We start from the raw sequence: 27,939 nt of genomic DNA, 5'->3' as shown, positions 1-27,939 counted from the left end.
GTCGGTTCTCAACCCTGGTATCATATCTCAGCTAGTGATAATGGAGACAGAAGCACCACCTGCAACCTACGGCGCCATGGAGGCTGACAATGGCACAGTTACATATTCTCTTTCGGAAACTCATAATTCATCGACCAGTAACACAACAAGATTGGGCGGGAGGAGCGAAGAATTGGCGAAAGTTGAAATTGCCGTCCAGTCAATTATCCTTTATTTTGCTATTTTTGGTAATTTGTTTGTGCTGATCGTTTTGCGCCTGCGTAAACAGAAGCTTACCCGGATGCAGTGTTTTATTGTCCATCTTAGTCTGGCTGATATTTTTGTGGGCATTTTCAACGTTCTTCCACAACTGGTATGGGATATCACTTATCGTTTCTCTGGCAACGATTTTCTTTGTCGATCAATGAAATATTTCCAACTCGTGGCAATGTACGCATCGTCATATGTGCTCGTAATGACGGCAATAGACAGATATGTCTCCATTTGTCACCCCCTAACCAGCCAAACAATGAATCCAAAGAGAGTTCATCTTATGACTTTGCTGGCTTGGGGATTAGCCCTTATTTTTTCTATTCCTCAAATCATAATATTTTCAAGAAAGGAGGTGTATAAAGGTATATATGATTGCTGGGCAACGTTTGACCCGCCTTGGACAGACTATCTGAACACGGTGTGGTCATTTGTATCCATATACGCCCTGCCAACCCTGCTTCTGGCGTTCTGTTATGGGCGAATCTGTCACGTGGTATGGATCAGTGTAGGTTCGAAGGAGGATAACAGACTGAACAGGAAAAGAAAGAACAAGAGCATCATGTGGAGAATAACGTTTAGAAAAAGTCAGAACCAGCAGAACACCGAGGATGAAACTGACCCAAAATTGTTCAAAAGTAATTCCATGAATCCAAGAGGACATGTGAGGTCAATGTCAAAGTCAAAGGTCAAGACCATTAAGATGACCTTGGCAGTAGTCCTGTGTTATGTCATTTGCTGGACCCCCTTCTACACGGCACTCATGTGGTCGACCTTTGATGAAAATGCACACCTTACCAGTAAGTATATACATGTACATATGTATTTAGAGATTTACAGGGTACAACGAGTTGTATAGAATTTGTTGCATGCAACCAATTGCATCGTGTGAACACTCAAGTCGGACCGACTTTTGACGTATGCAACTTGTTGGATGTGAGTTGTATGAAATAGGGCATGCTCTATTTTCAAGCGACAAGTCGTACGCATACAACTAATGAACACGCGTATCAAAGTCAAGTGATATTTACACGTCACATTGTCAAAAAAAATGGCGGCTCAGATAACGTCGGTAACTTCTGCTTTTCGGTATTCCAAGTGTCAGGGTCAGTGGGGTAGCCTAGTGGTTAAAGCGTTCGCTAGTCATGCCGAAGGCCCGGGTTCGATTCCGCACATGGTTACAAGGTTTTAAGCCCTTTTATGCTGTCCCCCGCTGTGATATTGCTAGAATATTGCTAAAAACGGCGTAAAACCATCACTACAGGTACGTATGTATTACTGTGTGATAGTTTCTGAAATGCAACAGATGTTTTTAATTAAACTTTCGATAATCTGCTGGCTGTTGTTTTGAACATAGAAATTGACATTTATATAGTGTCGGGTAACGTATATTCTTTCTATAATGTTAATGTAACACACTGCAGTACACACACATTTTCTTTGGAGAATGTGATATATTCATTATGGCAAATTTATATAAATACTTAAAAAAAAATGGCACTTCATTTTTAAAAAAAGTAATGTAAATGTCTACTTAAAGGTCACTACTCTATATTCTTATACACATATACACATTTGGTTATTGACGGGACATGTATGCCTTAAGGTTGAACCAGGTACGCGTTTGTGGGGGTTGGGCCCCTATTTCTTTGTACACGTGTAGACCTCTCCCTCGTATTTGAGGGGGGCGGTCGGGTAGCCTTGTTGTTAAAGCGTTCGCTCGTCACGCCGAAGACCCGGGTTCGCTTCCCGACATGGGTACAATGTGTGAAGCCCATTTCTGGTGTCCCCCGCCGTGATATTGTTGGAATATTGCTAAAAGCGGCGTAAAACCACACTCACTCACTCACTGGTATTTGAGGACGTAATGGAAATTTTATTTTCGCGACATAAAACAAGTAAGTGTCCGTATGAAATGTGTCATGTTATACAAAACCGTACAATTCTGATATATATAGTGAGTGAGTATGGTTTTACGCCGCTTTTAGCAATATTCCACCAATATCACGGCGGGGGACAGCAGAAATGGGCTTCACACATTGTACCCATAATACATTATTATGTCGTTCGTTTTTTCGTCAACAAAATATAACAGTGGACAACATATAAAACTGCTTTTCAAAACAGTCTTTACACCATAGGGTAGAACAATTGAATTCTATACCATTCCGTTTTACTGCAAAGTCATAGGTCGGCCCTCCCACGAGGCCGCAATTCTTGCATAAGGTCCAGTTTTCAAAACTGCGCGTCTGAAACTTCAGTCGGCAAGCAGGATTCCAGGGGTGAATGTACACAAGCTTTTGGTCAGAGATTTCGCCAGATCCGAGTTGTATGCAACGCGCCGCCCTGTGAATGCCCAGTTGTATACAACTTTAGTACGTAAAACTAATTTCATACAAGTTGTACCAACTACTTTTCGCGTGTGAATGCCCCTTAACCTGAAACAGCATAGATTGTATCCCATCTGATTAATCGATGTTTTGAAATAATAATCCCCGTCTGCATATCAAGAAACAGTCCTTTGAAGGATCTAAAGCTGGTATGCCAAATAATGTAGCCAAAGGGTGGAAAAATATCACTGATCACATCTGTGTACCGAACATTGAGATAGCGCATAGAGGCTTGAGCGGATTTAGATGTTATCCTCCTTGAACCACACTATCGGAGCTGTCGTTCTTATGAACCTGGAATATGACTTCAAATCCCACACTGGCAGGGTATTAGGCCCGATCGACCGAGTTACTGGGTTAATTACTTTCAGAATCAATAGCCAGTCAGGTGATGTTCTATTGAATTAATAGAGGGAACCAAAACCTATCAAGCGGCTAAACAAACTAATATAACCCTAATGTGCCTCTTTGACGAACCCCACCATTTAAACTACCGGGCAATTTGGTATAAATCTCAATACACGATCTGTTACGGATGACATTTTGACCCATAATCGTTTCACTACAAGTTTACGAACTTTTTTTGACTAATCAGTGATAGAAATGTGTTATTTTGTTGGGAGAATATTACCGACTTCTCCTGCTGTAAAAGAACATATACATCACCTCATAACAGAAAACCAATACAAATATTGGGGTAAAGAGAGTTGAAAATTCTTTCAGGATTCGCGCGGTTCAGAATTGTAGGGACATGCGTTACAAGAAGTGACTTGTCTCATTGAGTGACATGCGTTTACAGACTTTTCGAGGTTTTTGGGACCAGCAGATTATGTACACATTGTACATTTACTTGCCAATATATCATTATCCAATGAGCAAGGTATCTAGTTTACCCTTTTGAGTCTAATACTTGGAGAATGATTCGAATTATATTAAATATTTGTTTTGTATAAATGTTACCTGGATTCGTTTCATCTTTTATGTAGTTTTACTTCAATCAGTCCACAGTTGTACCATCCCTCTTCATTGTCATTAACTTATGTACTTTCCGATGTAGCAGGCAACTTATAAAAGGAAAAATAACTATAGGATGACTGTGCATTTACTGCTGGACGTTAACACAGCTACTCTACACACATGTAAACACCGAAACGCCACGTGTCCCAATCAGAATTTCCTGACGATTCTTCTCGACATTAACATTCGAAAATAACATGAATTTTGAAATTGTTCTCAGCTATTGATATAATATTTTCACTTTGCATATACTCCAAAAAATCAACTGTGCTGTGCTTTCCATTATATTTCAAACAGATTTGACGATGTCTCATTCTGGAGTGTTTGGTTCATAGAGCTTGTTATCCATGTGACACCCACTAATTCCATTATATATTTAGATGTCGTTTCTTTAGTTTCTAAGTTAAAATTTATATGCATGGGGAATACATCAAGTGGCCAAATGTGTTTAAATAAAAACATTTTATATTTTCCAGAGAGACAAGAGAAGTGAAAATCTACCCAAATTTATTTACATAATTCTTGCTGTTTTATCACTATTATGTATATAAATATACACATTTTATCTCTAAAACAATGGTTGTACCACCATATAGTGCTTAAACGAGAACACAGAAGTTGATAAACCTAATAAAGACAGCCAGCGGAGTTGTCTAAGATATTCCTCATGACTGATACCTCTGTGTCTGACTATGTATAGACCCTTTTTGTATCTGTAGTTCGTTGAAATCGTAAATATCTGACTGAGTGTTGCCGACATCTATACAAAATAAATATACAAAATGAATTGATCATTTCTGCATGGGTTAGGATTGATTTTTTTGGAAAGAATAGTGTACTGAAGAAGTTTGCTGAAAAGACAAAACACAACCGCGTGAAAGCCAGGCGCCGAAACACACCAACATGACATGCACGTACAATATCACTTGTTTGGGTGCAAAAATTTTGGGTTTTCATTTGCATGCCATTACAATCTGAACAGTAGTGATGGACGTCAGCGTTTTTTTATCGACGTCGGATGGAACGTTACGCTAAAGCGGGTGTTGTTCAACATTCTGTATCATCTGAATCATCCCTGACCATCCTCGTTTCTGCATTCGGTTATTCCAGGAGTTTCCACGTGGAGTCCTTTGCTACTGGTAGATGCAACTCTTGATGGGCATTTCTGACATCGTCTTCACCTTTGGTTGATAAAATGAGTATTGATATTTCCAATAACAGTGAGATCAGCACCTGTCCCAGTGATTCTTGGGATGGGCCTCTGATGTTTGGTTCCCGTTGTGTTCACGTGGAAAGTGTTGTGATCATCTTGTTTTCTAATTTTGTTGTAACTTTTAATGCGTTTGCCTGTAGACTCATCTTCTTCGAATAAATATCCTGCGTTTGTGATGAAAGCCTGTAGAATAGATGAAACTGTATTTCTGAACGTGACATTTGGTTTTCCATTTATTTCTGTGACTTCATATATACAGTACTTTATGTATCGTTTCTACTGTAATGAATAATCGTTTTAACAATATCGTTTACTGGTATTTGTTCATTATTCTTTGAAAAATATTTGATAATCTTGAGAGATGGTGTACTCTGATCAGAATTTACATGTCTCCTACAGAATTGTTATTGGCTTTCTCATGAACCTGGTGTTGCCGTGAGGCATCATTTTACGCTCTGGTGTTGACGCTATAAGGCCGGAGATAAATTATTTTTTTTAAACTTTATTTCTGTTGCATTTTTACACATGGGCTATACAATGTAATACATTAGGCAGTAAACAAAAGTTGAGGACAAAAATTTTATGTGGGAAACAAAAGATGACAAGATGACCAATATTTGTAGAATTTATCGATACTATTACTTATGAGAGCTGTGTATTTTGTAAGCATGTAATATTTGTAAATCTCTTTTTTAAGAAACTGGAAGTTTGGTACCTTTTTTGAATATCTATATTTAAAAATTACGAATTTGCAAAGTAAGATAATTACATTTATAGGATCGTTGTGTCGCTGATCAGATCCAAGCAGAATGTTTTTTCTTGTTAATTTGAGTTTCACCTGAATCTCATCTGATAGCCACTCTTCCAGTTTTTGCCATATGGGTTTCACTTTACTACAGTCTGCCAGTACATGGGAAACAGATTCTATATATATAGAACAAATACTACATGTCTCCGAATCAACCAGTCGCATTTTAAAAAGTCTTTTGTTTGTTGGTAGTATATGATGTAATACTTTATATTCTCGGACCCCATGGTACCGCGGCATTCATCGTATCGCGGCATTTGTGATTTTCGGTAGTTCACGCGGGACACGCCTCTTAGCGGCTGTCTATTAATGCAAATCGGTAACCAGGAAGTGCTCACTTCGTAAACAATTTCAATTTCCTCGGAGTGTTCCGTCTGCTGTAAGTAAGGAGTTATTAATCCGTTGATACATATTTCTGGCATCTGTTGTAATATTGCCTTACCCCCATCTATCAATGGCCAACGATATAACCCGCAGTTCCCCAAGTAAACTTTCTCTATGGACCTGAACTAGATCATCTGCATATCCATGGCGACTAATGAGGTAACGGAAGTTACGTAGTCCGCACATTTTTTCCCGCTCTGTGCCCAGAATCTAATGGGAGATCATAAGGGCCATAATGCCATACTTAGAAATACGTTCTTCACTAGTAATCAAAAGATAAATACCTACTTTGGGCAGACTAGGGGTGCTTTTTATATATTTATTGTTGACTTTTAACATTTTTACATTTTCTGACAAATTATTGTCATCCAATTTTTTTTAGACAATCTTAAAATATCCTTTCTGATATTTTGTTGTTGACTTATAAACATATTTTTCTCTTACTTTTCGGTAAAAATGCATTGAATACCTATTGCTGATAACACATTTAGAATTTTACTTGTGCTGTCTTTGCACTTGTCTGGACAAATCACTGATGTCTGGCATGATCATACCAAGCGGTTGGTAGAACTATTTCCTCTTTTTGTCCAATTCGGACCTCCATACACAACTTTTCTCTGTACCGCGATACGATGGAGTTCTCTCCCTTGTCAAACAGAGCGCGAGGCCCGGCTTTTACTCGGAGCTACTAATGTAAATAATGAACTTTTATCAGTAAAATATGCATTGTTTGATAAAATGAATGATATCTGATACAGAGAACACGAATAATCATAAAGGTTAGTGAGTGCATTTTGTTCCGTTTAGCGTACATGACAAGTACCGCGATACCCCGAGGTTGCAGGCTACTGGAACCATTGTAGTTCAGTATCTTTTGTGCATCGGAATGGTATATGGTTATAAGTATGCCACACGCTTAACTCAAGATCGTTTTCTGAAATATGGTTCCATTTTGCACAATGTTGGTTATTGACATTAGATTTTTTCATCAAGGTTCTGTAGTATGACTGGCTATTGCCATTCAGTAGTTCAGACAGATATGTTGGCTTTTGAAAGGTCTGTATGTCCTTAAAGTCGACAAAGTGTATTGAGCAATACTGTTCTAGTGCGCCTATTATTCCTCTATATCTTATAAAGTTGGTGTTAACATTGTATTTGTCTTTAAACTGTTCATATGTTAGAAAGTTTCCGTTTTTGCACAAAACGTCATTGACATAGTGTACACCCCTTTCGCTCCAATTTGGATAGTGAACTACTTTATTATCTATTAGAATGTTTTTATTGTTCCAAATGATTTCTGAGGCTATAGTATTAGTAACTAACCTGGATGTGTTGACAATGGATGTAAAATCCCACCAGGCTGAGAGAAGATCGCTGTAAAACGTATTACGAATTAACGGACTGAGAGTATCTTTAAGATTCGAACAATTATATTCAAATATTTCTGCAGAACCTAGTTTCGGTAAATTGGCTTTGAATAATTTGCCCCATTTAGATGTCTGTTTATAATATCGTTTAATTACTGTTTTTTGAGACTGTATAATTTCTTTAAGTTTAGCAGCGTTTAATCCTCCATCTTTCACACCGCAGGTGAGTTGAGTTCTTTTTATTTTATCTGGTTTATTTCCCCATATAAATCTAAAGCATGTTTTTTTCAAATTTTTCATTTACACTTTCTGGGGGGTTAGGTATAGAAGCAAAAAGATGGTTTAGTTTTGGAATGATAAGACATTTTAATACAGTGATCCTTCCAAGAGGTGATAGGTTTCGGACAGACCAGATATGCATTTGTGTCTCACAGTGTCTCAACTTCTCTTTGTAATTAGAATCTATCATGTTTTCCAAGTCTATGTCGAATTTTATCCCAAGGAGTTCAAAGTTACCTTGATCCCAGTTTAGTTTCCAATTATGGCATATTTTCATTCTACTGTGTTTTTTGGAACCCAACCAAATAATTCTTGTTTTATCGACATTGACTTTAAGTCCGGAGAATCTTGCAAAAAAATGTTAGTACTTGTAGCACTGATTCTAGACTGCGTTCTGAACAATCTAAGACGCATGATGTGTCATCAGCAAACTGATTCAATAGGTATTCAATATGATCTAGCTTAATTCCTTTTATATTTGCTTTGTTTCTTATCATAATTGCTAATATTTCCGCACAAAGGATAAACAAATAAGGGGATAAAGGGTCCCCACTGACGACAACCTCTAGACATGTTAAAGGTAGATGAGCCAAAGCCATTTACGAGAACACTAGATTTAATATCGCTATAAAATACCTTTACCCATTTTTGTATAGATTGTCCAAAGGTAAAAAACGTTAAAACCTTATGTAAGAAGGGCCATTCAACCGTATCGAAAGCTTTCTCAAAGTCTACCAACAAAAGAAGTCCAGGAATTTGGTTGGTATCAGTATATTCTATTAAGTCATTTATTTGTCTTGTAATATCTCCTATGTATCTACCCGACATAAATCCTTTCTGGTCTTCATTTATTAATAGGTCGAGAACCGATTTAATACGACGTGATATTGCTAAAGAAGCTATTTTGTAAAATACAGATGGTAACGAAATTTGGCGCCAATTCTTTAAATACTGTTTTGGCTTATTTCCCTCAGGAATACAGGTAATAAGTCCTAACTTTTGAGAAATAGAAGGTTCGCCTTTTTCTAAACCACAGTTAAGTGATCCTACAAGAATTTTTCCAATGTCTTTCCAAAAGAATTTTATAAATTCCGACGTAAATCCGTCAGGGCCAGGACTCTTTTCATTCTTAAGATATTTTAGAGCAGTAAGTACTTCAGTTTCTGTTAATTTGCCTTCGAGACAGTTGGAAGTACTTTCGTCTAGTTTTGGAAAGTCATCCACTAAGAATCTGGCCAAGATTAACTTCAGAGACGTCATGTTTACAGTATGATTTTTTATAGAAAAGTTTGACTTCGTTTTGAATATCAGTAGGATTATCGAGCAAACGCCCATTTGAATTTTCTATTTCAGTGAATGATTTATTCAGAAAATTTCGCGACTCTAGACTAAAAAAACAGGAGGTTGGTTTTTCACCCTTTTCTATCCATGTTGCTTTTGCTCTTATCATTTGCCCTTGAGTTTTTACCCTTATAATATTCTAGTTGCAATTTCTTGATTTCGTTCAATAAAGTCTGTTTCATATCTTCTTTTTCACATTCGTCCAATTTTATTTCTTTACATTGTAATGTTTCCAATAGTTCCTGTTCTTTGTTATTTCTCTCTTTTTTCTTGTAAGAAGAGTACTTTATGGTTTCTCCTCTTATCATTAATAAAAGAGTTTCAAAGAAAAGTTGGTCATCGATCGAAAATTCATTTGCAGAATCACTATTATCATTTTTGTATTGTCGTATAGTTTCAGATATGACATTTCTTATTTTTTGCACATAATCTGGATCTCTCAAAAGCGAATTGTTGAATTTCCAATACCCTCTTCCCCTTTGCATATCTGACAAAGTGAATGTTAACGATACAGGGGAGTGATCTGACTTGAAACTGGGTTCAATAGATGTATTAGTTATAGATGATAACATATTGTGGGGAACTAAGAAATAGTCGAGTCGAGCCTGTTTTAGCGGAGTAGGTTGTCGCCAGGTGTACCTTCTGTCTGCATGGTGACTGTATCGCCAAGGGTCAATTAGGTCGAGTTCATCTTTGAACTGCTCAATACGCTCATGGGCATTTTTATTATTCATCTGCTTGTAATTATATGTATCCATAAAGAAATCTTGGACTACATTCCAATCGCCACAAATTACAATGTGATCGCTGCTTAAAGATTTTGTCAACAGGTTCAGTTCTTCATAAAACTTCGGATCATCAGTATTTGGTCCATACAAATTTATCAATCCAAGTTTATATTTATCTATCGTGATTTCAATTGTAATCATATTGCCCTTATCATCACAAAAGATAGAGTCAAGATTAAAAGCAAGATTATTTGAAAAGAGTATGGCGACACCACGAGCGTTACTTTTATATGAGCTAAAGAAGCAATGTTTGTTACCCCATTCTTGGCATATTGTCTGTTTCATATCTTCAGTAAAATGTACATCTTGCAAACAGTATATTGAGGACCTTTTACGCTTAAGAAAATTAAATGTCTGTTGTCTTTTAACCCTGTCATGAATACCCCTACAGTTCATTGATGTTATCTTGATCTTTTCAGTCATTGCAGATTTTAATAGATTCATGAAACATGGCAGACTGCAGCAAAGTTATATAATGATATACCGTAATGGTGGCCATTAATCCTTGTAGTAGCAATAAAGTGATGGAAAATATAACTATACTTTTTTCTTGGTTCATGTACATTTGAATGAAGTAGTGCAACAAAATGAAAGAAATAAAACAAAGTAAAAACAAACATTTCATAGGTATCTGGTAGCCGGAGATAAATGGCATCGACAGCATCGCGATCTTTGTAAAACTCAACCCGGCCTCGAAATGTATTTTCGCTGGTTGATACATAAGCTGCCCTTTGTTTCTTGACGGACATTGTGGCATTTGAGGCTGACATGCGAAAACAGATTGAATACAATTTGAGCCTCGTTAATAAATCTGCATCATTATCGGTGATTTCTTTACTTTGCTTTGTTGTCAAGGTCAGCATGAAAAAAGGTATTTCCCTTTTGTCCTATGGTGTCCCTCACGCGACATTAATTTCCAAAATGTCCAAGCAAAATCAGGAGATTTTATTTTGGTTTTATAACTGTTTCTATGCTCTCGACATTTCCTAATTGTTTATAGATCATTTTGGCAATACTCCTAGGCATGTGTACCAAAAGATTATTTCTTTTGCAATTTGTTGAGGTAAATTTATAGATTGACTGGGCTATAAGTCATAGCCGGAGAACGTTTTGACATGAAACGTGATTGGATACCATATCAAACTAATCTTTCCATGTTTAATCATACACAAACCTTTCATTTTGTAATGAAGGCGAATCTATCTTGCTCCAAATTTTCTCTTTTGTTCGTTTATGATGTCTGGCATAAACTCTCTGTAATCGTTATGTGTAGACTTGGATCATGCGATTATATCCATTGATTAGACATTTATGCAGAAATGAATCGTATTAGATGTCTGTAAATAAATGGTTACATCGGACGAAGAGGATCACCAAACAACTATTCACGACTTACATGATTTAATAGAAAACCTATCTTGCGTACATATTGTTACGTGGTGATTTCCAAATTGAAATGCAAAGGTTAACCCAAAACTAAATTGTAAAATCAGCAAATAACCACACAAGATCAATTAGTAGTTAACAAATTAAATTGAAACTCAGAGTTTTAAATTTACAATCACAAAAGGCAATACAATGGGTCAAATGAATGGCAGTAGCAATAAATAAAGACATGCACAATTTATGATAAAATAGTTGTGTAAAATATTTGTACAAAGAGTATATTTTAATGTTCTGGAAAAAGTAATTATCTAATTCACTGAAAGAAAAATATTTGATACCAACTGATTAAATATTGTCTGTTGTCTGTTCTTTACATTCATTGAAAACAGATTACTGCTAAGATTAACGGCATAGATTTATTCCAGTAAACATAGCAATATATTTAAATGTTGACACCTGAATTTAAGGACAGATCGTATGCGCAAATGAAAATAATTAGAATTCTCTTGTAATTTCGCGAATGGGGATTTAAAAATAAATCAATGGGTTCCCATACTCGTTTTGGTTTAAAATGTCGTAAAGTTTTGAACATTATCCAAAAATCACAGTCCAAAGTTTATTTGGCTAAAAACATTAATGAAATGAAATGATCACTATAGAATAGACAGATATTTTCAATACGTTAATCTTTAAAATTGGCTGTATATGGACCCATTATAAATTAATGATTATGTTGGTCTTTTGAGAGTACATTTAATCGTTTTATATTAAAAAAGTATAGTTACTTGAGACCATTCAGACAATAAAACCATTGTAAAGTATTTGATAAGCCAAATAATTGACCCTTTGGAGTGCTCTTAGACAAGCCATAGGAATAAATCTGACATATTTACAATGTAGTTATGACGCTCCTCATACATATCTAAATCAGTTAAAAAGCTCTACTTAATTCAAAATGATAGAAAAGGACAGCATTATCTGACTGTATGTTCACATTAACTGGTGGTGTTCGTGACATGAGACAACAGAACTTGACAATTCCTAGATTATCTCCCTATGTGAACGAAAATTAGTGTCAGTTTCAATTTTTTTGAGCGCGAGTTTGGTTTTACGCCGCTTTTAGCAATATCACGGCGGGGAACACCAGAAATGGGCTTCACACATTGTACCCATGTCGGGAATCGAACCCGGGTCTTCGGCGTGACGAGCGAACGCTTTAACCACTAGGCTACCCGACCGCCCCTCAATTTTTTTTGAAATTAATTATGATAATTATAAATAATAATTAAAAATCATCTAAATACAAATAGCTTGATATCGTATTGATGTCTGTTATTCATGAAATATATATAACAAAAGAAACTTAACAAGCTTGACATTATGACACGCTCGTGGGTGTGCTGTTTCCAGAACAATTTTGCTTTGTGTGTTTCCAGGTTTAATGTAAGTGTTTTCATGATTTAATTGACTTTTGACATGAACACAAAATAACAAGCAGTACTGTCAAACTGCCCCAGTTAGGCCAGTATACATTAGACTTGAACACGTATCTTAAATGTCTGCTGTTCGTCAATGTCATTTAGAATAACGTCCCTTACTTTCGTACGCGGTTCTGTGCGCTCGCGAGGACCATTTGAAGAGAAACTAGTGTGAAGTGTCTCGTGGCACATTTTTTCAATTATAATAGCTATAATGTGGTAACACTATACTTCTTTAATAGAACATTTCTTGAGATTGGAAAAAATGTCTTTGCATGGCACAGGTGTTCGGAAAGTCATGGCATCATACGATCAAAACGTCTACATGTAGGATGGTGCGGACAATCACTCAAATAGATGCGTGTTAAACAATGTGACCCGACAATGTGATCTTGAATTCCGTGTTTCTTTCCCATAATTCCATGGTTATTGTCAGAACCTGGAATCCCTGTGACGTCATTGACAGGTGTCGTAGCTCTGTACGATCTGCATCAGGTTTACGATGGTTTAAAAAAAATGTACCCTATCTTAAACTTACAGTATCTTATCTTTTTACGTATGTTGTTAAAGAGTAATCGTAGCTTAGACTCGTAGTTTGTTAATTCAGACCCAGGTCGCAGAAGACCTCAAATCTCCAACTTCTGGCTCTCATATAGGCACAGCCAGACAGTCAGTCAGCCAGTCATATCACGAAATTCCGCAAACAATGTAATCTGTCCCTTTCAGCCAACAAGCAACCAAGGGGGGTAACTCTTATTTACTAAACCACTTCCGGTGCGGGTAGACAACTAGATATTGTTTGCGTGCTTCATACATTTGCTTTCACTAATAATCATCCGCACCTTCAACAGTACTGTCACAGAACAATATCAATTTCCGCGCGTGCTGTTCGAAATCGAGTATATGAGATAGTAATAGTATGGAATAAAGGTCACATGGGTCATCTGTTAGCATGGTATCCTCCCAAAGCTTCTACGGACGAAAACAACATATTACGTGGCCGAGTGCACATACAGCTGCATGCCTGATACCTTCCACTCTGAATGCTATAACCCAATAATTCATGACACAGTTGCTGAATATATATTCAGTTTTAATATATATGAAGTTCATATAGGTATACATGTATAGATATTTAACCGCAACAATAATTATAACAACATCTCATGGATATTTACTTTGAGACAAATATATTGAACTAGGAAATGTCACTCTTCCATGGGGACACAATAGCGTTCGACAGCATCCCAAAAAGTAATGGGGGTCTTCCGACCCTGTTCTACCAGGTGCCTGAGCCTTTTCCCTGACTCTGTTGAGTCGTTTTCTGCTTGGTAACACCGCACCAACGTCTGTCTGGACCATCCCTTTCAGCTGTCTCGATCTCCCTAATGGCCTCCACAAACGGAAGATGTTGGATTTGCAATGTGCAATGAGTCCTGCTGAGGCGGTTGTTGATCAGGTAGCGATTCCATTGATGTGTGATGAAGCGTGCATCATCGTTGATGACGACGCAGTGATGACTTACATCGGTTGCTCTGCCGATTCCACGGGTTGACTCCGTGACCACATCATCAGCTCTTACCATCTGTCAAATACTTGACATCGGCATCTGGGAAATCCTGTTGTGTTGGTGCTGAAGAAACGTTTTTACTGTCTGTTGGGGGATGTGAAGGAGTACATCTACGTTTCAGTGGACTCATGTCTGTCTGGCAACGTTTTTGTCGTACAGGTGGTCATCAATACCCCACCTTCACCCAGCCATTGCGATGGCCAACCCTGAAGTTGATGTACGTTATATACCAGGTTGTTATCAAATTTATGACTACTGTTTGATCATCCACTGTTCAATTGAGAAGTTGTCATAAACCAACTGAAAACAGCTGATGGAACGGATATCATATTTCTTTAGCCTAAGAAAACACAACACCGCTGTGTGATGTCCATGAAATGTCTTCGGAATCCTCTTGAAAAGCACTGTAACAACTTTTGGTTTTAACGTTCGATGTCCTATGCGAAAACATACCGATATGTCAATAGATAGAGACATATTTATGAAATTATCGCAATGGGGTTCACTGAATTGACTTCGGGCTTTCCTCCAACATCAAGGTGTCCCGCCGTGATAAAACTGAACTGACCTGGCGTTATACCAAACTCACTCCTCACTCAGCTATTTTATCGCATTGATTTGTTTCTATTGTCTTTGTTTTATGCTGTCTTTGGTATGTTTGCTTGTTTTGTAATGCTGATGAGGTGTTGTGCCAGAATTATGTACCTTCATTTGTTACTTGCCTAATACTGACCTGATTCAAATAGTCGTTGTTACAATAGTAATAGCGCCTTCAAGATCAAGATTAGACGATTAATCATAATGAATCAATATCCTACAAGTGTCGCTTACTGTATTATATGTCGATGTACAAAGCGTCCTACTCCGCTGGAAACAAACCAAAAATAGGATACAAACATTATTAACTGCAACCATGAGCATGACACAGACACTTTAACATAACACCTTAAGGCCATTGTCGTATGTATGTCTTTCTAAAATCGATTTCCACACGACGTTAATGACTTTCCACTGATATTTGTTGCAACTTGATTAAAACATTATGAAGAAAAAGGTTTGGATTGACACTTGATAGGCATTTGCAACTTTATTTGGCATTAATTTAAGTCTATGTTAACATAAACTGGACGCATACTTATCATGTAAATTATATTTTAAGACAGGAGACATTACATTAACAGCAAGTTGTAACTGTCGGTGGGCCTCTTCCTGTTATTTCATCCTGCACCAGATTGTTACTTGGAAGATGATACCATGTTGTCTCTTATTCTTTAACTACATTATAATACACGTATTAATGAATACACGAAATGGACCTGTAAACGAAAAGTCTTGAGGATGTTCCATACTACAGGAGTACCATGACCAAACATGTGTTGCTTGCAAAGCCTTTACACTGTAGTTTCTGAGTTCAATGTAACTAAACGCATTACAATAAACTCTTAAAGGTGATTGTTCGAATAATGGTTAAAATGATGAAGCATTAAGTATCAATCAAATTTTATCAAACGGAGCAGCAGTCCAGCACCTGCAATTTGCTTTCAAGGGAGATTTCTCATAGAAATATATGTATGGATGAACACATTTGATTAACTGAGATGTAGTTAATACAATATCTATAGTACTTGAGGTTTTAGTGAAACTCAGATATCACGAATAATTACTCTAAAATTGCATATTGAATTTTCATTAATCATTCTAATATTTATCTGTTAATGTCTTTCGTAGTTATAAAGTTGAATTGGTTTGAAAGTATTAACTTGAACTGTAAAAGAATACTCTTTAATCTTTTTACAAGAAATTGCTCCGCTATCGATTAAGAATAACATCCATCGCACACATTCCTTTCCGCCCCTCGTCCCTCGTAGCACATCTTCCTACCGTTATTACACACTGCTCTCAACGTCAGACACCATCATACCCTCGTCAGACACCCTCCTGCCCTCGTCAGACACCCTCCTGCCCTCGTCACACATCCTTCCTTCCCTCGTCACACTACCTCCTTCCTTCGTTACACACCTTCCTTCCCTCGTCACACTACCTCCTTCCTTCGTTACACACCTTCCTTCCCTCGTCACACTACCTCCTTCCTTCGTTACACACCTTCCTTCCCTCGTCACACTACCTCCTTCCTTCGTTACACACCTTCCTTCCCTCGTCACACTACCTCCTTCCTTCGTTACACACCTTCCTTCCCTCGTCACACTACCTCTTTCCTTCGTTACACACCTTCCTTCCCTCGTCACACTACCTCCTTCCTTCGTTACACACCTTCCTTCCCTCGTCACACATTCTATGCAACACTTATGCGTTGACATGACGTAACGTTGCCATGGCCCACTTCTCAAACAATGAAGACGAGAAATAAATTGACAACCAGCATGAAGGCAATATTAAATTTATGCTTTCTGAGTATTTACTGAAAATAATTCCCAAATACCCCTGCTCCATGGAGCAATGTTGTAGGCAAGGTCACCCGCTACTGTCAACTTAATGTTTTACACTGTTATATATGTTTCTTATGACCACACAAAATATGAAAGTAAAGCCTACTTAATTCGGATTTGTCTGGCAAACCAAATTTAATGTATGATCTATATCAAAGTACCTGCATGTAATCAAAGTGAATCATATTATGTTTTACGAGGTATCTCAGACGAAAACTGTGATATAAATTACACGCAATGACACACAACAAACTAATACATTACGATTACATGCGCTACTCAAACAGACCGGGCATCGTGACACAGTTGTTCGTTAATTTTATAACCATTGGTGCACGATAAAACACATTATCGGCTGCGCAAATGATACGACCTCCATCGATGTTACTCGCTGTTTGCATTGCTCCTCTGTAGAACGTCCAAATCTGTACTGATGATCGTTACAATCTAAAGCATATTTACTTAAGCTCCATCTAACAAACACATCATACTTTATCAATAGAAACTATCACGTGAAGCAAACTTCAGCAATATCTTAAACCTGTTCTTCCACGGATGATAATTACAAAGAAATAACTGATCGAACTCGATACATATGCATAACATTGATGACTGTTATCATTATCTACTATAGATTGTTTGACATTAAATTGTAGACAGAAATACACTGTTCAACACCAGTGAAATTGTTCGGACTAACGAATTTTCGAAGTAACGAATCACGGATATGTAGTGTTGCACTTTTGTATATATACTCTTCAAACAGAGTAGGGGATGCACGGACATAACTTAAAGTGTTTAGTTTAGATATTAGTTTCAAGTAATAGTTGTATGATAATAATGAACGAATCAAGAAGACTTTACAAGCGGTAGCAAAGTACAACAAGAGATGTTATGGCCGCCAACGATTTTAAAGAAAGATAGAGGTAAGATGGGGAGTTTCAAAGTTGACAATTTGGATCAGTAGTTGGTAATATCGCCACGTTTTGTCAAACATTCATTCAATCGACGAGGCATACTGCCCCACTCCCCCGGCGGTTATTGACGTCGACGCTCACGTCTCTCTATCATGTCCCAGACGTGTTTAACGGGGAAAAGGTCTGGATTCATTGGTCATTACATTGTATGGAAGTTGTGCTGCTGGAGGTGAGCATTGACGATTTGTGCACGGTGAACTCTGGCGTTATGGTCCTGAAAGGTTGTCAGTATCTTGTGCGGATAGTACTGTCCAGTGACCCGTCCTTGCACAATACAGGGATTTTCTCAGTCATAGTGATGCCACACCACACCATAACCGCCAAATCTGTCACGACGTCTCAGGCTGACATTGGCTAGACGTTCATTTCGACGTCGCGAGACATGACCACGTCTATCAACGAAGTACAAAGTGAATCGGCTCTCATTAGAAACATGAGGGGCGGCACATGGCCGTCGATCATGGGGATGAGCTGGACTTAGATTTCGAATCGTGTCACTCGTAATTCGTACTCTAGTAGCCTGATGAAAGTTTGCAGCAATTTGATTCGCCATTTGAGTTCGATTTCTTAGAGCCTGGTTTCGGATCAATCGATACCGTACTATTGTCGTTGTTCTGGGACACCTTGAACGGGGTCGATCGTCAAAGGTTTGGTTTTGTTGCTACGAAAAACGACCTTTCTTGAAAGAGTCAAAATCAGGAATGACACCCTTCGCACCAGTGTGGCGCTACTGCGTGAGGCATTGCAAACTATTGGATGTTCTGGTGTCAGGTTTCACAGACATAAACGTTCTTGCACAGGATGTCGTCAACACTTGTCTTCGTTGTTATACTTGCTATTAACATTTATATTTCATGATCCTCTACTTGTTTTAAGGAGTATATGTAAACATCCCCACAGCCAAGGTGAGGTTTACGTACTACAGTGGGTGGTGCGCAAATGACGCGACCTTCCTAGATGTTACTCGCTGTTTGTTTTGCTTCAGAGGACCTTATTTAACTGTCAATCAGCACGATGATATCGAGCACACGAATCACTTGTCAGCTTATGCGACCGTTGTGAAGACCAAATTGGTTTCCTAGCACTAAAATTACTCAGTACATTTAACACTGATGTGACACATCTCACCCTAACCATGTCTTCATTTGTTCCTTGATCAAGACAATTCTTCTGAAAATGAAGATTTCGAAATAATGGGGCGTAATTATCGCATTACATGTGAACTGCCAAATGCACGTGATTGCAAAACATAATGGTGTGTTGTAGTAATCACAACTGGGCTGGGGACACCAGTTTTTACAAAATGTATTCAGGGAAAGCACCAAGTCTAATTATCAGGGCTGTCGATAGGACACTTAGCTTCTAGACGCATGGGGCGAAGAAGTCAGAACCACAGAAACATACCCGTGAAGATCCGGGTTAGGACAGAGGCGACTTCCGGGATCGTGTGGTCAGACTCGCTGACTTGGTATTACATGTCATCGTATCCAAATTACGAAGATCGATGCCCATGATGTCAGTCAGACTCGATTATTTACAGACCGCCGTCATATAGCTGGAATATTGCTGAGTGTGGCGTTAAACAACCAACAAACAAACATAGGTCAATATCAGTAGTACATATTCAAATTTCCATAACTGCAACTAATTTAGAAAAGACACAACGTTTAGGCTGATAATGGTGACTACCCCTCTCCATACCTTACATCGCGCCACTGTTATATGAGTGAAATCGTGATTTTGTTGTTGTTGTTGCTGTTGCTGTTATACAACTTTTGTATGTTTGGATCCATAAGTCTAATTATATGCATATACAAAAGCGTAGATCATATGCCAGAAACAAATAACTGAGGACATTATGAGCTTCTATCGGGTCAATGATCACTCATTTCAGGGACAAATGATTCCGTTGATAATATAGAGAATTATCCCTTTTGACGATTTTCTTTTTAATGGGCGCCTTTTTATTTATATTCTGATTGCTCTTGGCAACTTGAGATCTCATGCACTGGACCCGGTAGTTGCAAGAACATGGCGCCATCTTCTATTCATGACATGGGAAATATTCAAAGTTTCGTTGTAGACCTGGGTCCTGTCATGTTTTACATTTAACAGATTGTTATAAAGTTTGTTGCATATGGTTTGTTGCAAACATCCATACGAGGAACAGACCAGTCTGTGACAATTGAAGCTAGGAAGTTACACTCAAGCACAATGAAGTTACTGTGTGTTCCCTTCATGCATTCACATCTGTCGATACTGACAAAACTAAAGCCTCTGCTAATACACCTCCTGGGAGGCAATATCGTTATAAAGCGACCTATGTCTTTTATTAAACCAGATATAACCCAAAGTTACCTTTACGCGTTGGAAGATCTGTAGTAATTATTTTGCAATAGTTGGCATGTGAATTATATCGATTCTCCATTATGATTAATCTGTTGAACCTAAATGCAAATTGTGCAATCTCACAGAGTTAGTTTCAGTAGATGTAGATGACGTATTGGGCATTTGGACTATCTGGAAGTTGGAGTAGAAAGCGCTGGGGATTCTCTGTCACTAATACTATGCAAAGGATACTTCAAGTAGCAGAGGGAGGGGACAAGGATGGCCCAGTCTTCCGAGGCGCAACAATTTGCTGAGCAGAATTGCCTCCCTAGGGTAGGCCAGAAATCTGTGATTGTGGGTTCGAATCCCAATACGCCTAGATTTTGTTTCCAGGTTTCTCATCACCAAACCCATACTCATGGGTTTCACCAAACTTGTAGGCGTCTGAGACCTGCACCACTTCTGGCTTACCTCCCACATTTCGCTGGCATGTCGTTACAAAACTGAAATACTTTCCAAAGCGACCTTCAACCCAACTCTCCCACTCAAGTACCAGGAGATGTTAACACACTTAGTATTGTGTAAGGACATTCTAACTGTCACTACATGTCGTGTAGTTCATTCACAAAGTGTAGCTAATGAGGAACTCTGAACGTCATTTCTGCAACCCTTAATGTGTTACTGCCAGTTTCCTGATACAGGGCCCATGTATAACAAAACAGACATATTATATCATTACATTGTATTCATATTACCTTAGAATGTTATTGATAATAACATGATGGGATGTGATTGACGGAACACTGTTAAGACTGTTTAAATGTTGTTGTAAGGATTTGCTCCTTTCCCCTTCTTTCCCTTTTGGTTTTTCAGGTGAAACATCTGGTGTCGACAGGAATGTTTCTTGAAATCAAAGAGATAACAAGTGAATATGTTTACTCATGACATTGTTAAATAAAAATATAATAAGGAGATAAACAATGATACCTGTAGCTACCCGCGCTATATTGGATTTAGAACTGAATGCGGAGCTCTCTGTACATGTCCCCCAATAAGCTTTAAAATACGCTCTCGTAGACGATTTCGGTCGTGTTTCCTACCCAAAACTTGTAATAACTGCAACTGTGCATTTTAAACGAATAATTCAACATATCATGATTGCAAAATACAATGACCTAAAAAAGGTCGTCAAAACATATTTCAATAACATGAATTGAAACAACATACCGATTGGCATCGCGCATTTCCAATTTCATGCAAGAATATGATAGTAGAACTCTCAGACAAATCCCAAGTGTGATTATATATCAATTACAAAGGAGTACACTATTTGTAATCTTATATTTCCTGGCAATGCTGCTCAAGATTTTCCAAAGATATTTAATTTAGATGTAATTAATAAATGATAAACATCCTTTTCATCGCCAAGATACGTGCACCAAAAGCAAGACAGCTTATTACCCCGGTTTACGGATCAGTGTGCATTTACATTCTATTATCAGACCTCTAGGGACTATACACTCCAATATGCCTGTCAGATTCTAATAGGTTATCAAATACATAATTTAACATTTCACGCTACCGAGTACCCTTCCCTGGCTGATGAACAGGCGCTTTTCGAAGGAACCTGAAGTTATTATTGCCTTCCATTAGAACGCCATGCTGATGTTATCCGTAGACATTGCATGCTTTATAACTTCCGTAATATAGGGTACACATATACGTCTGACAAGCTATATTTACTCAACAGACTCACCCGTAAAGATCAGAGTCCAAATATGTCTTCAGCAACCTATGCTTGCCGTAAAGGCGACTATTCTTGTAAGAGGCGACTAACGGAGCCGGGTGGTAGGGCTCCCTGACTTGGTTGATGCATTTCATCGTATCCCAATTGCGTGGATCGATGCTCATGATGTCAATCCCTGGTATTTACAGACCGTCGTCATATAGCTGGAATACTGCTGAGTGTAGTGTTAAACAATAAACAAACTTATCAACATCCTTTCAAGATACAATCCTGATGGATAGTTAGATGTAAAATACGCCTATCTTAACACATGACAACCAGTTTATAAGCAACCTGCACCTTAGAAAAGGAATAGTACACCAATTCTGGTGCGTTTCACTAATGCAGTAAATATCTACCATCTACGTCACTGTGGGCTTTCCTCCTCCATTTAAATGATACTCAGTGATATAACTGAAATATTGTTCAAAGCCGCGATAAATTTGATCCATTCACTAAATCTGATATGCCGATGCTCTGATGATTTGTATGTATAAAATCTTAATGTATATATAATATGTGTGTATCACACTATTAAAGAGTACATGCGTGTTATGAACCTTTTGTACTCATGAAAATAACCTATATGTCTCATGGTAATTGTTCATAAGAAAATAACCAGATCGTTGATCGATTGTATAATGAAAAGGCTCATTTACCGCCAGATATGCATTATTTTTATTATCATCGCGGAAGGATTGTAAATTAAGATCTTTCCAAATACCTCGACAGATAGGTTAATATAGAAACCTACTTCTCGGATGTTTGGGAAAATAATATGTGACAGGATATCCAGGACAGCTTTTTATTATTAAGATATCTGGAGATAAATGCCATTATAATAACGACATGATAGACATTAACAGACTCCCATCTTACGATCTCAGTCAATATTGCTGATTGCAAACGTTGATTAATGTCTTGCTTTCACAAAACCACCAGTTCGGTTTCATTAAGACGTATTTTACAAGATGTGAAATGAAATACATCTCAGGAGGGAATATTAAGTATTAGGTTTTAATGTTTCAGAAACCATATTATTCAATTCTTGCCATTCTTAAAAACACTTTTCGAACTAGTTAAAATACGTTCCCTTCAAGGCGTATGATTTCAATAATGACGGGTTCCATGGGGAATTCATTACCTTCAGCAAACGCGAGCGTGTTCATAATGTTCCTTCACGTCGACTTGATAACGTATGTTATATCCTTAAGCACTTTTGCTCGTACCTCGAGCAAAATAATTTATATTTCGATTTCAGCAACGACCGCAAATGACTTCAATGTTTTTTTTGTGCTCTATTTACAATTCAGTTGTCAATCTAATTTCTCTAATAGTGTGTTCTCTGCACATATCAAACCGAGGCACTTATTTCACAGCCTGATGTAACCCAGGGAACTGTTCTGTCTGCAGTTGCTCTAATGTATCAATCTCATCCCTGTTTTTATCGGATACGTCTTGAACAGCTGGTCAAAGTAAGGAAAGTTTGGACATTAACTCTGAAATGACATATATTTTCTCCGACTAAGCTGTAAACCAAGATGTTTCTACAAGATCATGTAGCACGTACCAAATAACTTTAGGGTCTCTTGTTTCTCATCTGTCTTGTACACAAAGATGTAGAATTCTATCAGCCTCTCATCAATATTCATGGCAGTTCACATTCACAGGTTTCAAACTGTGCAGCTTAGAATTCCATGCACAAAAGGACATTTGTTATAACAGAGGGTGATATCGCAACCATATAATCCAACATCTGAATCTCATTTTTTATGAAGTAATATCATATATAATTCATATTTATCACAATATAAAATATTGTTTCCTGATGATCTTTTGACCATATCCAATGCTGAGTTGAATAAAAAAATCACCATAGCCGTTTACATGTCAATATTTCAACGCTAGAGAAAAACTTGTCTCGATTATCCACCATTTTCCATTGAATTATTTAATAGGCATAACTTAGAAGTTGGCGGATGACAAAGTAGACACAATGTATGGATAACAACTTCTTAAATACTGTAAAGGCGACATTTCGGTATAGATCCTTATACCGTTGTCATGCAAGCCTGCTTGACACCGGTTTTAGGATCTATACCGAAACGTCGCCTTTACAGTATTAAAGAAGTTGTTATCCATAAATTGTGTCTACTTTGTCATTTTCCATTGGATGAAAAAAGGCAATACAATTAGAATAGAGTACTGAAAATCAGTGATGACACCAAGTGTTCCCTAAATCGAGCTGATATCGATGGCCTAATAAAAATGCATTGACAAACCATATAAATGCGGATCTCTATGCTGATTCTACGTCATATCTTTGCTAGGTATGTGATAATGGTTTTTACTTGTCCTTTAGCCCCAAGATATACATTATGCTATTTAACATTGATGCAGATTTTGAAAGACGTCCTTTGAAGTCGTGTTGGTCGTCCAGATTATATCATTTACGGGCCGCCGCCATTGCTAAGTGCCGTGCAAATAAACAAACGAACAAACAACATCCTCTTGTTGTGTCGACTGTCAAAGGCTGAATGCAAGCTTAGAAATAATGAAAATAACAGTTTTGTGACTGATATATTTCTATGTAAATTGTGGAAGACGATCGAAATATGTCAATATGTTATCAGGTTTGATGGCTTTATTATGGCATGGCAAGTTCTAATTCACTAAAACATGCAAAACGTCCCCCTCTTATACTCGTCAATCTTGCCATGGATACCGTAGGGCCAACTATCACACACACATTGAACACTTTTAAAAGGTTCTATCTAATATTACTTATAACGTTATTTTTCATTCGTAGAAAGTTAAGAACGGAGACAGAAGCTGTATAATCAGGAAATTACGTTGCAAATACCAGGCTTTACTACACAAAACAGTCGGAACGCTGAGACTATCGGAAGTCAATACACTTGAATAAGGCTACAACTACAAGAAAACGCTGGCCCGTTGCACCATCATGTCTCCTTTCAATATTGGGCTTTCCCTGATCTTGTCTTGAGTGAGCTGCGGTATCATTTGCATCGCCCAACACAAATACCAACAACATTTTAGGCAGAAGTACATGGTGTAACAGATGGTCATTCATCTGAGGCAATACATGCACATGCGTAAATGAGTGTGCCTGGATATAACTTATCATTTCCCAATTGACACAGTGAACGTTGATCATAATGGTTACATGGTAGTTTTGAGTTTTCCTGACAATTGTAGTTCACATTTGAGTTAATGTGCTTAAATATTCTTGGTGTTTTGAAAATTGTGACCGAATGTTCATTCGTCAATATATAATTAATTAACCTTAATTATATCTTAGGTTTTCAGAATCTATCAGATGTAGTTTGTGAATGCCTATTCTAAAAAGAAACTTTTGGACTCGAACTCATCAACCAGAATCTTAAAACCGCCCAGTATCTTAAAACCGATAAATGCGATAATGCATGGACGGAGCGCAGAATCCGAGGCAAGCTCACAACAGTTAAACACATTTGCTGTCTTTGGCGACAACGGTATCAATAACAAACTTGACGTTAACAATCAGTTCTTTGTTACTCTCATAACCGAACAAGGCTATGTATTTACAGACAATTGCAATATATCTGCTTATTTTTGTAGGTACGTCGATGACAATCATTCTCCTTTTGGCAAGTCTCAACAGCTGCACTAATCCGTGGATATACCTGTGCTTCAGCGGAAGAATATGTGGAAAAGTAGAGCGTCGAATGTCTCGCTCATGGACACAAACCACGCAAGTTACCCACACAAATGACTCAGAAAGTAGATCCAGACATTCAAACTACGATATATCACCCCACACATCACGTGACATCAGTCCCTGGGCAAGGACATCCATGACTAGCTCGTGCTAGTGGATAACATCTACACGTGTTATCTAAACACGACGAAGCCTTGTTTATCGAGGATGCTTGGGGTAATCAAATATGTTTCGAGCTATCAGTTTTTCGGGCAAGGGGTGAACTGACATTTTGATATGACAAAGATATGCATACGACAGTAATTGTATTCATCTATTACTTGTCTCAACAACCCAATTCAGTCTACACAGGTTTACCAAGAGTGAGTATGGATATTCTAAAATAAAATACGATATTGTTATGTTGGGGACTCTGAAAACATCAATATTAACCCATAATTCTGACTTCGTGATATTCAGGTTTAAATAAGGCCAGGTAAAGAAACGTTGCCGGAACTGTGTCTCAGCGCCTTAGCAATATATCAACGTACTAAAGTACTAGAGAATGAGGTTTCGCTCAATGACCAATGATAGGTATTTGGAAATATCCATGTTAACTGTTGGAAGAGACTTGCACGTTTAAACTGAAAAGTAACTTTCTTCATTTCTTAACTTGTTATGTAATTGATAACATACTCTACCAATGTGTTCTTGTGCAAGGACGATGATACTTTTTTATTTTGTTTCTTCTTATTTTTACGCGTTTTGTGGATGAAGTAGGTCAGTAGATCTGCAGTCTGTTAACACGGGGACTAAATCCAACCTGTAGTTTTCAGTTTATATTTAGTGACTATATATTATTATTTGTATTTTCTTTGTTGACAACTGCATAATGTATTTTCAACGATTTACATAAATATCGTATTATACAGTATACGCGAACCTAGGCCACGTTGGTCATTTTAACAAAACTATTATGTTTACCTCAGTGTCATAAATCTACTCATATCCATATGTGGGTCACAATGAATATGTTATGTAAATATGGACACAAGTGATTAGTCTATAATGTTTTATGTGTTTTAAAATAACCCTTTTCCGTTGTAAATGGTCGATATGTATACGGACGACCCTAGTTACCCGCACAGTAACACTGTCGTTGCACTGAGAATAGGGTTACATTGACATAAGGTGTTTTGTGTCTGCCTGTGATGCTATGTTCAGTCAGTGGAAATAGTAATATCAGTGATTGATTGTGGTAGGAATAAAAATGATCATGTTTAATCAATCGTCTGAAATAATTGCACAAACCAATATGTCTTATCGAAGAACGGATGCTGCTTCAATCAACACTTGAAGAAACACGAAGTGCTTAAGGTTTAGTAATGTACAAAATCTACAATATTTACTCATGCTCAGATCCAATTTACAAACTTTAGTGAGATCATTGAATGACCATCACCCCATGAATACAACTTGACAAAGCAGAAGAAAATCAGATAAAAAAGTGTTGGTTGTTCTTTAATACATTAGAAAAATCAACTTCTTTCTCGGAAAGGCGTATGTTAAACACGTTTCTACCAGGATTCTTAGTTTGTAATCCCCACCTACACGTCTGTAAGTATGCTGCCTTCCTTACACAGCCAATTGCGTCTTCTCCATGTACATCCGTTTGTAAAGTATGTCTACCAAAATACTTTTAATATACATTCTATGAATACAAATACAATTTCTACCCACACATAATTTCTTATTCAAAGTATTAATTTACTTCAATAAAGCAATTACAGTTGCTTAAGTTGTGAATCAACTCATTGCTCGATCACATCACGAATATTTGGGTATCACCTTAAAATATTAGTACATAAAATACATTTTTCACTTTATAGCCTACACAGTACACAGCTAATGGTAAATAATCACCCACATGTGTATGGAGGGACCTTACGTAATTACTCCCAACATTCACCTGTACGCTCACATGTATTTTCATGTTTACTGCAACTGGCATACTCTGATCAAATGTTTAATGTCTACTCCTGGAAAAATGTCATCTATACAAATGTTTCAAGCTTCAAGCATCTTCTCCTGTTAACCGATGTATTGCATTGAGTCTTAACCTTGGCCTTTATTTGTATATATGTTGTTTGGTTGCCCGGTTAAAGCCACCATACTAATTTCATAGCCCTGGTCTTATATTTACATTTCTACACGCTAAAAAGGATTTTGATCCAAGGTACAGATTTCGAGAACATATGTGAAATAAATGAGTTGATGATTTCAGTAATATTGTAGAATATTGTGAACTGTGAGATTACTGCCATGACAATGGTGTTTTGATGCTCAAAGTAAACTGTATTAGTGTTGAATTTATCTGTATATAACTGTCTGTTACTTCTCTGTGAACTCGTCTATGTTTTGTTTTATTCGT

The 27,939-nt window shown here is 37.5% G+C and overlaps 1 protein-coding gene across 1 annotated transcript; it reads left to right on the top strand.

The window, feature by feature from the left end:
• LOC139473469 (cephalotocin receptor 1-like) lies at positions 1 to 26,385 on the top strand. Its single transcript, XM_071256062.1, has 2 exons — positions 1 to 1,049; positions 25,430 to 26,385. The coding sequence occupies exons 1-2, from the start codon at positions 41 to 43 to the stop codon at positions 25,681 to 25,683; spliced, it is 1,263 nt and encodes a 420-aa protein (XP_071112163.1). The 5' UTR covers positions 1 to 40; the 3' UTR covers positions 25,684 to 26,385.
• Positions 26,386 to 27,939: the final 1,554 nt, after the last annotated feature.

Source organism: Haliotis cracherodii, unplaced genomic scaffold (genome assembly GCF_022045235.1).
Source record: "Haliotis cracherodii isolate W230 unplaced genomic scaffold, xgHalCrac1.p SCAF_29, whole genome shotgun sequence".
In the NCBI taxonomy this organism is placed as follows: Eukaryota; Metazoa; Mollusca; class Gastropoda; order Lepetellida; family Haliotidae; genus Haliotis; species Haliotis cracherodii.
Note: the sequence above shows the minus strand (reverse complement) of the source record. Positions and strands in the feature narration are given on the sequence as shown.

What these genes read in the sequence shown, in the direction of transcription:
- LOC139473469 (XM_071256062.1), top strand. Translation starts at nt 41, where the DNA reads ATGGAGACAGAAGCACCACCTGCAACCTACGGCGCCATGGAGGCTGAC. An exon ending in TGAAAATGCACACCTTACCA is followed by an intron (nt 1,050 to 25,429) that starts GTAAGTATATAC and finishes TTATTTTTGTAG; the next exon opens with GTACGTCGATGACAATCATT.